General features: G+C 42.1%; 1 protein-coding gene across 11 annotated transcripts in view; it reads right to left on the bottom strand.

The window, feature by feature from the left end:
* CD36 (CD36 molecule (CD36 blood group)) overlaps window positions 1-12,092 on the bottom strand; it is an 87,399-nt gene that overhangs the window by 24,540 nt on the left and 50,767 nt on the right. For 5 of the 11 annotated variants that reach the window (XM_075124513.1, XM_048836493.2, XM_048836491.2 and 2 more), the window contains exons 2-3: window positions 11,147-11,368; window positions 231-391 (exon numbers count right to left, since the gene is read on the bottom strand). In XM_075124513.1, the coding sequence (XP_074980614.1) occupies window positions 231-391; window positions 11,147-11,266 (281 nt within the window). In that variant the 5' untranslated portion in view covers window positions 11,267-11,368. Of the gene's footprint in view, window positions 1-230; window positions 392-11,146; window positions 11,372-12,092 lie in introns of all 11 variants that reach the window. The other 6 variants (XM_075124512.1, XM_075124510.1, XM_048836489.2 and 3 more) reach the window with 2 other exon arrangements.

Raw genomic sequence — 12,092 nt, 5'->3', positions numbered from 1 at the left:
TGAAAATCATATTAATTTGCATTTCACCTCTTATTTATATGTGCCTTTACCCAATTTGTGCACATGAATGTAATGTGGTTGTGTGTGTAATGGGTGTATGCAGATTTTAAGGCATACCTGTTATGTCTGTAGCTCTTTCTCATGAGCAGTGTCTCATTCAGAAGAACTTTCAGTAACTTTTACAATACTCCTAATATGACATATAGCATATTTTGAAAGCATTTGCCTACCTGTATGTGTAAGGTCCAATTTGTTTGAGTATTGGCCGTGATCCATTGTTCATCACTTCCAGAGGATTTTGCACATCATAGAACCAAAACTGTCTGTAAACAGGACTCCCTGGCACAACCCAGTTTTCGAAAGCTATTGTACCATTTTCGATGACATCTTCCTGTAAGCACAAAGTGAAACTAAAATTAACCACAGCAAAATCGTTGCTCTCAGCATTCCAGGATAGAGAGGAATGATGTTAGGGCAGTAGCCTAGGACACAGGTATTGAACCCCACTTTCCCTATTCTGCCTCAGACTTCCTTATGATCTTGGGTAAGTCACTTACCACTCTCTGTGTTTCTGGTCCCCAGCTGTAAAATGGGGAGAATAGTACTAAGTCATAGAAGCATTGTGAAGTTAAACATAAGATAATGAGGCACTCAAATATAATAATGATGCGTATGAAGGGTATGTCTACACTGCAATTAAACACCTATGGCCAGCCCGTGTAAGCTGACTCGGGCTAAGGGACTCAGGCTAAGGGGCTGTTTAATTGCAATGTAGATGTGAGCAGTGATGAGCTGCCAAAAGCTGAAGAACCAGTTCCTTCATTCGCTCCGGGTCTTCGGTGACACTGAAGGACCCGCCGCCAAAGTGCCGCCGAAAACCCGGAGCCAGGGAAGGACCCGCTGCCGAAGTGTCACCGAAGACCCATAGCGACGCCGGGTGAGTAAAAATTAAAAAGGGATTCTCAGGGGAGCCTCCTCAGCCGACAGCTCAGGCAGGCCGGACAGGACGGTCCTGTGGGCCGGATGTGGCCCGTGGGCCAGAGTTTGCCCACCGCTTTAACAACCGGTTCTAAACCAGCTTCAAAATTTAACAACCGGTTCGCGCGAACCAGTGTGAACCAGCTCCAGCTCACCACTGGATGTGGGGGCTTGGATTGGAGCCCAAGCTCTGGGACAGCCCCCTGCACAGTGTCCCAGAGCCCTGGCTTCAGCCCATACATGAATGTCTACTGTGCAAATAAACAGCCCCTTAGCCCAAGCCCTGCAAGCGTGAGTCAGCTGACACAGGCCAGCCATGGGATTTTAATTGCAGTGTAGACATAGCCTAAAATAGGCAGATTAGCCTTTTGTTAAACAGATGGAAAAAAAACCCCGAATCTAGCAACATTTGATAGTAAAGTATCTGCAAACGGGTGGCAAAAGCCATTTCATCATTCATATGAGGCTTGTGGCAACCATTTCTGATGAATCTTTAAAAACAGTGGTCTGGCCAGACTATGGAGTCAGATGTACATGAGGATATAATCTGGTCACTGATGTAAATCATCAAGAACCTGATAGAACTCCCACTGAAGTCAATGGGAACCTTACCATTGACTTTAATGGGAGTTGGCTTAGGTTCCAATACCACATCCAATGAGTATTCTGGACAAGAAAGTTTAAAATATGACCAAACTATGCTTAGCATATTGTTTAAGAAAATCTTTACCTGTGCCTATTGTTCAGTGAAGGAATCAAGCTCTAGATATTCAGTAAATTATTTTGCATATAGCGAAGACAAAACTACTTAGCAAAGAGCTGACTGAATTTTCAGCTTGGTCACTGAACCAAAAAATAAGTAACAAAAAAATTATTTTGGGTCAACCCCAAATGGATTATTTTCCTGCAATGTTAATTAGTAAATTTGCAGCACCCCCACTAGCTGTAGAAACTAAAATGCTGGCATCAGTTCAGAGTGTTGTAAAAGAAAGAAGGGGCTTTTGGGTTAAACTTCTCCAGATTTTCTTTGCATCGCAATTTTTTCCATTTTGAGCTTGCCCAGCACAAACCAGAACTGCGTAAAGAAAGAGTGGCAGCCATTAGGAACCACTTCATTTAGAATTTGCCTTAGAGAGTGCTACATAAAGAAGTTGCTTAAAATAACTGCTTTGTGTAAATACAGCCGGTTTGTACTCTGATACTCTGATTCCTAAATACACTGGTGATAGTTTAAAAGCCTGGGCCTGCTGTTTGAAGCTCTGCAGTAATTTATGTGCACAGATATTTGTGTGAGAGGGAACAGAAACACAGCAGCAACAGATCTAACTTTTCAGATTGTGCTCTTGCTCGGAGAGTCTGAGTCAGTGAAAAAACAAACAAACCCCAAAACAAAAGAAAACGGAGCCTTTAATATCGTGCAAGCCCCAGAAGGCCAGGGATGCTGGCACAGCAATATATTAATCCCGGGGAAAGATCGACCTTCCATTATGAGGCCATTTGCAGGAGAGGCAGGCCAGCGCATAGGCAGCTGAGGGCCCTGAGATTTCAGTAGAACACCAGTTCCCAAGGGAGGACCTTAAGGTTAATAATTATCTTCATATTCTTGGGCATGGGAGGAAGTGGGGAATCCTGGTTATGATGTTCACAGAGAGTTCCCTGTATGACCAGGAGAAAGGAGTTCATGTAAGCGCCGTACAACTCCCTCTGCTCAGAATCGAGCTGTTGCCTGTATTCATCGTCCTCTAGGACTGGAGGTGATCCACCTGTGGGGATTCAGTGCTGACCCCATATATACCTGCCATTCTTTTCATTTGTAGAACAGATAGAGCAATGGTTTACAAACATTTAGTGCTGAATGGTCACACTGGCCCTCCCCGGCCGCCAGGAGCTAGGTACTCTGCCAACTTTGCAGAAGGGTAGACAATGGCAGAAAGGTTAAGTGACTTGACTAAGGCCTGGTCTATGCACAGTTTTTGTACTAGTATAACAATTTCAGAGAGGGCTGTGATCATTAAACTGTACAACCCCTGGTGTAGTCACAGTTATACCAATATAATGGTACCTGTACCAGTATAACTAATCCACTAGGAAGGTCGTACCACTCTCATTATACCGTATAGTTAAAATAGTCTGATTTTTGTCTAAAGAGACTGTGTCAGAGCTAGGATTAGAATGCAGGAGTCCCTTGCTTTCAGCCCCATGTTTACTACACAATGCCAAGCTACTTCTCATGCTATTAGGCTGTACCCAAGAGGCCACACTGGCTTTGCCACAGCCTCCAGCTAAGAGAAAGCTGGCAGAGGTTCTAGTCCCATAAAAGGCCGGCTGTGGCTATATCATCACTGCCAAAAAAGGCATGTTTTTGACCACGGGATAACGAATGCACCTTAGTTCTCTTGCTGTAAAATCCTAGTGGAGATAAAGCACCTGTAGTTTTTGCCATGATATAGCTCAGCAAACGCAACACTGTATGTTCACCTATATGTCCAGTAGGTCTGAAAATCTATCCCTGTGTGGCTAGAGGGAAAGGGGGAGTTAACAAAGCAGAAAACGTTAATCTTTTGTTTACAATGTTTTGTTTACTGTCTACATCAGTTTGTATTTTCAAAGGAGCCTTTGCAAGAAAAGAGCTAGAGATTTCTTTTTTTAAATGAAAGCTGGGATTGTCCTTTACATTCATACCCTCTCAGAACTGGGGCTAGAGGGCATGGCTGGGGACTTTGCAGATCACAGAGACCAGCTCACCAGATTCTCCATTGTCTTGTTTTCTTGGCTGGCCTTTACAATGAAATGTCAGACAGGGACTCCAGGCTTTGGCTATAGCCTCGGTAGTTTCTTCTATCTCTCATATTTGTCAGCTCAAATTAGGAAATTGGGAAATCAAGTACAACCCACAATATGCTTTCCAGCGAGTCCTTCACTCGCTCCGGGTCTTCGGCATCACTTTGGCGGCGGGTCCTTCAGTGTCGCCGAAGTCCCGGAGTGAGTGAAGGAACTTGCTTGATTGCTATCCATGATAAATGGATGAGACTCCACAGACTGAGATAAATTCATATCCTTTAATGTCAGAAGGGACCATCATGATCATCTAGTCTGACCTCCTGCACATTGAAGGCCACAGAACCTCACCCGCCCACCCCTGTAACAGACCCATAACCTCTGGCTGAGTTAGTGAAATCCCCAAATCATGATTTAAAACTTCAAGTTACAGAGAATCCACCATTTACAATAGTTTAAACCTTCAAATGACCCATGCCCCATGCTGCTGAGGAAGGAAAAAAAACAACACCCCAGGGTCTCTGCCAAGTTGACCCACGGGAAAATTCCTTCCCAGCCCCAAATATGGTAATCAGTTAGACCCTGAGCATGTGGGCAAGACCCACCAGCCAGACACATGGTAAACAATTCTCTGCAGTAACTCAGAGCCCAGATAGTTTCATATAGAGGAGGTCGGGAAATGATAATTTTTTCTTGCAAAAACTTTCAATACAAATATATATATTTTTTCTTTTCGTGCACAATTTTCTTGGAAAATATTTTGGGTTTGCATCAAAAAAAAAACCAGACTTTGAACATTCTTATTTAAAAACTAAAACCCAAAATTTTTTGATGAAAGCTGATTTTTTTCTGCAAATATTTCCATTTACTCAAGAAGCCATTTTCCCCCCCAAAATACATTTCAATGGAAAGTTTTTGACCATTTCTAATATCATATTTATTGATTATAGTGTGTTGAACGCAAGATTTAATGCTTCTGTAAGGTACTTGTCAGAGGATTAAATTCTCTCCATGGCCTAAATGTGAAAAACCAATGGGACCTTCACTCACTTACTCCTAGATTGAACCTACCCCTTTTATCTCCACCTTCCATAGGTTAGCTAGCAGAGGAAAATACAGGGAATTATGAGAATCAAAAGTAATAGGGATTGGCTTCATTTTGAAGCCTCACAATAATCAAATTGACATATTTGGTGATGAAAAAATTAAAACAAGGGAAGTTGCTGTTTGGCAATATCTCCGAACAGGCCGCCAAAAGATGCTGGTTTCTGGGCAGCTCAAGATGCCCACGTTGTGAGCACCTCAGGCTGTAGCAAAGCTACCATTGGCCTATCTCAGCTTTGTCACACACCTGGCCATTTTATGAGTATATCGGCTGCCTTGTGCAACGGAAAATGTGCATTCGAAATTCTGTAAAACTACATAAAATATATTCCCAGGGAAAGACTAATTCTCAGGGCTATGTTTTCTACCTAAAAGTAGTTTGCCTTAATTATTTACTACTTTTAAGTGATGACGACGATGATGAGGCTTATGTAGATTAAAGTCCTTATTCAGGCTTTATCAGGACAAATCGTGCAGTCCTTTTTCAGTCCCCACCTCTGGTTTAGAACCACTATATTTAGAAACACAACCAGGGGCAGGTCTACACTGTGGTTGGGAGTGAGCATCCCAGGATGGGCAGACAGACTTGCACTAATGTCACTCGAGCTAGCCTACTAAAACTAGCAGTGTGGACAGTGCAGCTCTGCCAGAGACCCGGGCTAGCGACCCATGCACAGAACCAGGGGGTCAGGTGGGCTCAAGAGCCTGAGCTGCTGCCCAAGCCGCAACATCACCAGATCCATTTTTAGTGAACCAGCTTGAATGGAACTAGCATGAGTCTGTCTACCCAGGCTGGGAGGCTCTCCCAGCTGCAGTATAGGCACAGGCCAGGGGGCATATAGTAAAGAGGTAAGCGTCCATGTAAACAGGAAATAAAGACAATCCTGCATTTACCCTGATTATAGTGTCCTGGATGCCTGCCATTTCTGCAGGCTAGGGCCCCTAGAGGCAGCAAAATCTGGGGAGAACATTTAAGCTGAAGTTTGCTATTGTCATGTTTTTGTTAAAAAAGCTGAACTGCAGGAATGGTGACTTTTTGATTCCACGTATCGTGTGGACTTTGTTTTAAAGCAGGCTATGATAAGGATCTGTGGGCAGGTGCTTATCTAGGAGATAATGGTGGAGTTAGAGGTCAAACTACTAAGTGCGTCTGGTTTGGTTTATTATCCTCAAAAGTATTGAAGTAAAAACAAAAACATTTGAAATGGCAATAAATATGTTTAGTGAAAGTGAAGAACTGGCATGGAGTTAAATCCTGCAGTCTACTCAGGCAAACCTCATACTGACTTCAGTAAAGGCTGCAGGGTTTGGCCCAGAGGGCAGAAACACATGAAGCACTGGCATTAGTCAGGCTTCATAGAATCATAGAATATCAGGGTTGGAAGGGACCCCAGAAGGTCATCTAGTCCAACCCCCTGCTCGAAGCAGGACCAATTCCCAGTTAAATCATCCCAGCCAGGGCTTTGTCAAGCCTGACCTTAAAAACCTCTAAGGAAGGAGATTCTACCACCTCCCTAGGTAACGCATTCCAGTGTTTCACCACCCTCTTAGTGAAAAAGTTTTTCCTAATATCCAATCTAAACCTCCCCCACTGCAGCTTGAGACCATTACTCCTCGTTCTGTCATCTGCTACCATTGAGAACAGTCTAGAGCCATCCTCTTTGGAACCCCCTTTCAGGTAGTTGAAAGCAGCTATCAAATCCCCCCTCATTCTTCTCTTCTGCAGGCTAAACAATCCCAGCTCCCTCAGCCTCTCCTCACAACTCATATGTTCCAGACCCCTAATCATTTTTGTTGCCCTTCGATGGACTCTCTCCAATTTATCCACAGCCTTCTTGAAGTGTGGGGCCCAAAACTGGACACAGTACTCCAGATGAGGCCTCACCAATGTCGAATAGAGGGGAACGATCACGTCCCTCGATCTGCTCGCTATGCCCCTACTTATACATCCCAAAATGCCATTGGCCTTCTTGGCAACAAGGGCACACTTCTGACTCATAGCCAGCTTCTCGTCCACTGTCACCCCTAGGTCCTTTTCCGCAGAACTGCTGCCTAGCCATTCGGTCCCTAGTCTGTAGCTGTGCATTGGGTTCTTCCGTCCTAAGTGCAGGACCCTGCACTTATCCTTATTGAACCTCATCAGATTTCTTTTGGCCCAATCCTCCAATTTGTCTAGGTCCTTCTGTATCCTATCCCTCCCCTCCAGCGTATCTACCACTCCTCCCAGTTTAGTATCATCCGCAAATTTGCTGAGAGTGCAATCCACACCATCCTCCAGATCATTTATGAAGATATTGAACAAAACCGGCCCCAGGACCGACCCTTGGGGCACTCCACTTGATACCGGCTGCCAGCTAGACATGGAGCCATTGATAACTACCCGTTGAGCCCGACAATCTAGCCAGCTTTCTACCCACCTTATAGTGCATTCTTCCAGCCCATACTTCCTTAACTTGCTGACAAGAATACTGTGGGAGACCGTTCATGGCTTCTGTTCATGGCTTTATCTGTGTACCCCAGTCCAGACCAGCAAGACATAATTCAGCTGTTCTTGGCAAGGCTTGTTTAATGGTGTTCATTTGTGGAGCCAAAACTTTCCCATTTTATTCATGTCAAAGTCCTATTTGCTGTAATAGGATTTGTTTGGAGTGAACTGTATAGGTTCCTAGTGATTGCATAATGCGGATAAATGTCAATAAGCAGTTAGTTTGTGACTGTTTTATTCATCGTAGTTGTGAAATGTCAGGTCTCAACCCTCAGCAGCTGAAAGGGCAAGTTAATTTGTTAAACCATTGCTTCCTTAATCCCAGCAATAAGAGTTTAAGACAAATTAATTGAACCTGGATGTATATCAAATTACATCTCCCAGAGCTGCCATGAACCTCTACATGCCACAGGGATTAACACAGAGCTAGGATAGGCAGTGGTACTGCCAGTGTCCCCCCACCAGATCTGAGCCCAGTGTGAAAAACTTTGAAATAGGGATCTATGATTCTATTCTCAAAAGCAACGTTGTAAAAATAGCATTTTCACTCTCAGCAGTAAAGCTGGACAGAAAGTGACAATTCCATTTTCTGAAAAAAGTGTTGGTTTCAAAATTTGTTTTTGTTCCATTTCTAGAATTAAGCAGAGACATACATTTTTCATTTAAACCCCCCCCACAGATACCCCAAAACAGCAGAGATAACTAAAGACCCCCACAATAATGCAGTGGGTACGCCTGGGGTGTACAAGACCTAGGGTCACATTCCTACTCTGAATCATAAAGAGTAGATCTCTCACATCCCAACTGAATGCTCTAAACCACCAGATTGTTAGTTATTCTGCATTCCCTCTATTTTCCAAATATTCTGTCCTGAACCTGAGAAACTTTCCTGAAGAAATTTTCATCAAAACTGGTTTGACTGGTGATGATGATGCACAAGGAAGAAGGAATCCATCTTGAGTCAGGCTTAATATGAGTTTGCAGGACTAGCAGTATCTTTTCAATTTTCAACTGTGCATATTAGATGTAGAGTAATAATGAAAATGGAACCCGACAGTAGCATTTAATAGAGTAATTTTTCAGTTAGCCCCTGTAATTCAGTGAGGTGCTCTCTCTTAATCAGAGAAGCTGAATAGTGAAAAATTCAAGCATCTGAAACAAATTATCACAAAGAAATAATTCAGAAAGACGCTAACAATTATCTCATTTAAAATTCACAAGTTACGAATTTTAACATATGCATCATTGCCACAAGTGTTGAAAACACTGAAGGAGATTAAAAGAATGTTCTAGTCTAATCCAAAGTAAATACTTAATGTCCAGAAATCTGGGTATAGCTCAAGATTATATCAGTGATATATAGTTTATAATTACATGTTCCTCCAAGTTTCAATCAATTATAAAATGTTTGTGAAAATGTTTGTTGCATGATTTCTATCTCCTAAAATGTTGATAGATACATATGGTTAATTACCTAGAGAGATACACCAGTGTTTTTAGCTATTGTGTGGCTTCTTTTGTTCTCTGCATCTGAACAAAACTAGGTAATAGAACTAGTTGTAAAAATTCCAGGTTTTTTGTTGGAATTTGCTGATTCATCAAAATCAAAACATAATGTGGAGAAGGTTTGATTTTGATGAAATTCCTCTGGAAGTCAACCAGGGATCCAATGGAAATGTGTCTTTCTTCCTGCCAGCTCACTCACCTGGTTCCTTGGAAGCTGCTTGGTGGGCTGCTGGGGAAGTTGATCTTCCAGGGCCTGCGGCTCTGGGACAGTCCACTATGTAAACCATCCCAAAGCCAGGGACCCTAGAGCTTCATCCCCTTCCAGGGAGAATTTTGAAATTTTTATTTTTTGTTCCAAACTGGAATGAAACCAAAGTTTCAAAATAGCAAAATCCTCCACAAAATGGAATATGTTTCTCCACCCAGCACTATTAGGCACCACTTCCCTTGTTCTGCACGCTGTCCTGCTAGTATGTAAGGACCTGATCATGCAAGGAGGTGGGCACAGTTGGACTCCTGTAGACTTTGAAGGGGCTCTTTGCAGGCACAGGGGTCAACCAGAAGGCATTTCATTGCAGGATCAGAACTGAACGTCACTGGGAATACTCCTACTAGCTAAAGCTAAGTGCATGGCTACATTGTCGCCGAATTGGGGCATATGTGAAAAAAAGATTCAGAGATTAGTAAGCAACTGAGCATTAAAAAACACAGGAAATAAAGTAACAGTAAAAAAATACTAGCTTCCAAAACTGCCTGGGCCAGATCCTCACTCTTGCAAAGACTTATGCTCATGCTAAATCTTAGCCACTGGGATAAAGTCCCATTGACTGCAGTGGGATTGGGGCAATTCTATTACAGTCAGTGGAGCTATGCAGATTTATGCCAACTGACCATATCACTCACTTCCAATGAAGATTCAAATGTGGGAGAGCACAAGAACTTGAACCAAGGTCCCCACATTCCTTATGAATACTTTAACCATCAAAGTATAGAGTCTCTCTCTCAATTTCTCCTGTTCAAGATGTTCCACAGTAACTAAATATTCATGAAGCCAGAGATAGGTGCAGAAAGAAAGACGGTGAAAGCTCACTATTTTTTGCAAACTGGAATTTCTGTTTTCTGACCAGTGCTACCTACAATATATGTTGCCAGATTCTGTGTTAGCTATACACAGAGCAGCTTAACTGTAAATTATTTGATCAGAAAACTCAGCTTTAATATAACATTTGACGAATTGGAGAACTGGTCTGAAATCAAGATGAAATTCAATAAAGACAAGAGCAAAGTACTACATTTAGGAAGGAAAAAATCAAATGCACAAATACAAAATGGGGAATAACTGGTAAGGCAGTACTGAGAAGGATATGGGGGTTATAGTAGATCACCAGTTGAATTTGTGATACAGTTGTGAAAAAGTCTAATATTCTTGGGTGTACTAACAGTATTGTCGTATGTAAAACATGGGAGGTAATTGTCCTCTCTACTCAACACTGGTAAGGCCAGAGCTGCTGTTCTGTGTCCATTTTTTGGGTGCAACACTTGAAGAAAGGTGTGGGCAAACTAGAGACAGTCCAGAGAAGAGCAACAAAAATAAGAAAAAAATTAGAAAATCTGACCTATGTGGAAAAGTTAAAAAAACTGGCCATGCTAGTTTAAGAAAAGAAGACTAAGGGGGGACCTGATAAAAGTATTCAGATATGTTAAGGGCTGTTATAAAGAGGATGGTGATCAATTGTTCTCCTTGTCCTACCTTCAGTGAACATGGAGTAACTGGCCTAATCTCCAACTAGGGAGATTCAGTTAGCTATTAGGCAAAGTTTCTCATTATATGGATAGTTAAGATCTGGAATAGACTTCCAAGGGAAGTTGTGGAGTCCCCATCACTGGAGGTTTTGAAGAACAGGTTGAACAAACACCTGTCAGGGATTGTTTAGGTATATTTGGTCCTGCCTCAAAGCAGGGGCTGGACTAGATGACCTGTCAAGGTCCATTCCAGCCCTACATTTCTGATTCTATTTCTTACCATTTTCCCCTCATGCTAAACATGCAATAGAGGGAGAATAGAAGAAAAACAAACTAATTTATGTCGAAATACTAAAAGCAATTTTTGGCATGTGCAATATTCTAAAAGCTTGGATCACCCTGATTTCATGTTCACAATCAAGAAAAGACCTCAGGTCTAATTCCAGTATTGTGCAAATTTTCTCAAAACTGGAAAAAAATATTCCCAACCAAAGTTATGAGACTTAAAATACCCCAAATCATATGAGATTTAAAGGAGACTATAACTTGTACCTTTCTTATTGTCCTGTTAACAAGGTAATCTCCAAGTGGTATGAGGGCACCTCCAAATACAGCCAGCACTGCACCAATGATAGCCCCCGTGAGTAGCCCACAATTTCTGCTACAGCCCATCCTGCTTCTTTTTCAGCTTGTGCGTTGGCAGCTTTTTTCTAGGCTTCAGGTCCTTGTATACCTGTGTGGTCCCGATGCATCAACCGATCTTACCAACAGAAACTGCTAATACAACAGGACAGAGAAAAAATCATTATCAAGAGCTCAAAGTCCAAAGTACATAAGAGGAAACAAATAGGAAGAAGTTTTAGCATGATAAAACTAACCCCCTCTATCTATGAGGGGTGGGGAAAAGTTATTTCTAGACTCCTTGGCACTTTATCTATTGGTTGCATGAAGTTATCTTGACAGTCCTACTGCTGTGCAACACTGGGAACTTTTTTTCATTTTTATTTTCATTTCATTCAACCAAATCCTTCCATCATTATTCAGTCAAAACTCCTACCATAGTGTTGAGACTGCAATGAGGGACTAAAGAATTAGCCACACTGGATCAGACCACTGAGGCATCTGCTCTAGAATCCTGCCTCTGTCAGTGGCCAGTACCAGGTACTGAAAAAGAAAGGTGATGTTTTAAAGTCCTTAATAATGCCTCTAGCAAATTGTGCATGGTTGATAATACCATATCTTTGTGACTCCAACAAGCTGTAAGTTTATGCCCTGATAAGCTACATCTTGACTGAATCCTTTACTTTTCATGCAGAAAATATTTACTATGCATAAAACAACCTAAAAATAAACTTTGAATAAACCAAACTCTGTCCTGCCCTTAGGTAAATTAATGAAGACATGAGTTAGCACTAATTCTGCTTGAACTGACAGGTTTGCTCCCTATATAGCTGCATTGACTTCAGCATGCTCTGGATTTACAGCAGTATAAATAAGG

This window comes from Caretta caretta, chromosome 1, assembly GCF_965140235.1.
Source record: "Caretta caretta isolate rCarCar2 chromosome 1, rCarCar1.hap1, whole genome shotgun sequence".
NCBI classification, from domain to species: domain Eukaryota; kingdom Metazoa; phylum Chordata; order Testudines; family Cheloniidae; genus Caretta; species Caretta caretta.
Note: the sequence above shows the minus strand (reverse complement) of the source record. Positions and strands in the feature narration are given on the sequence as shown.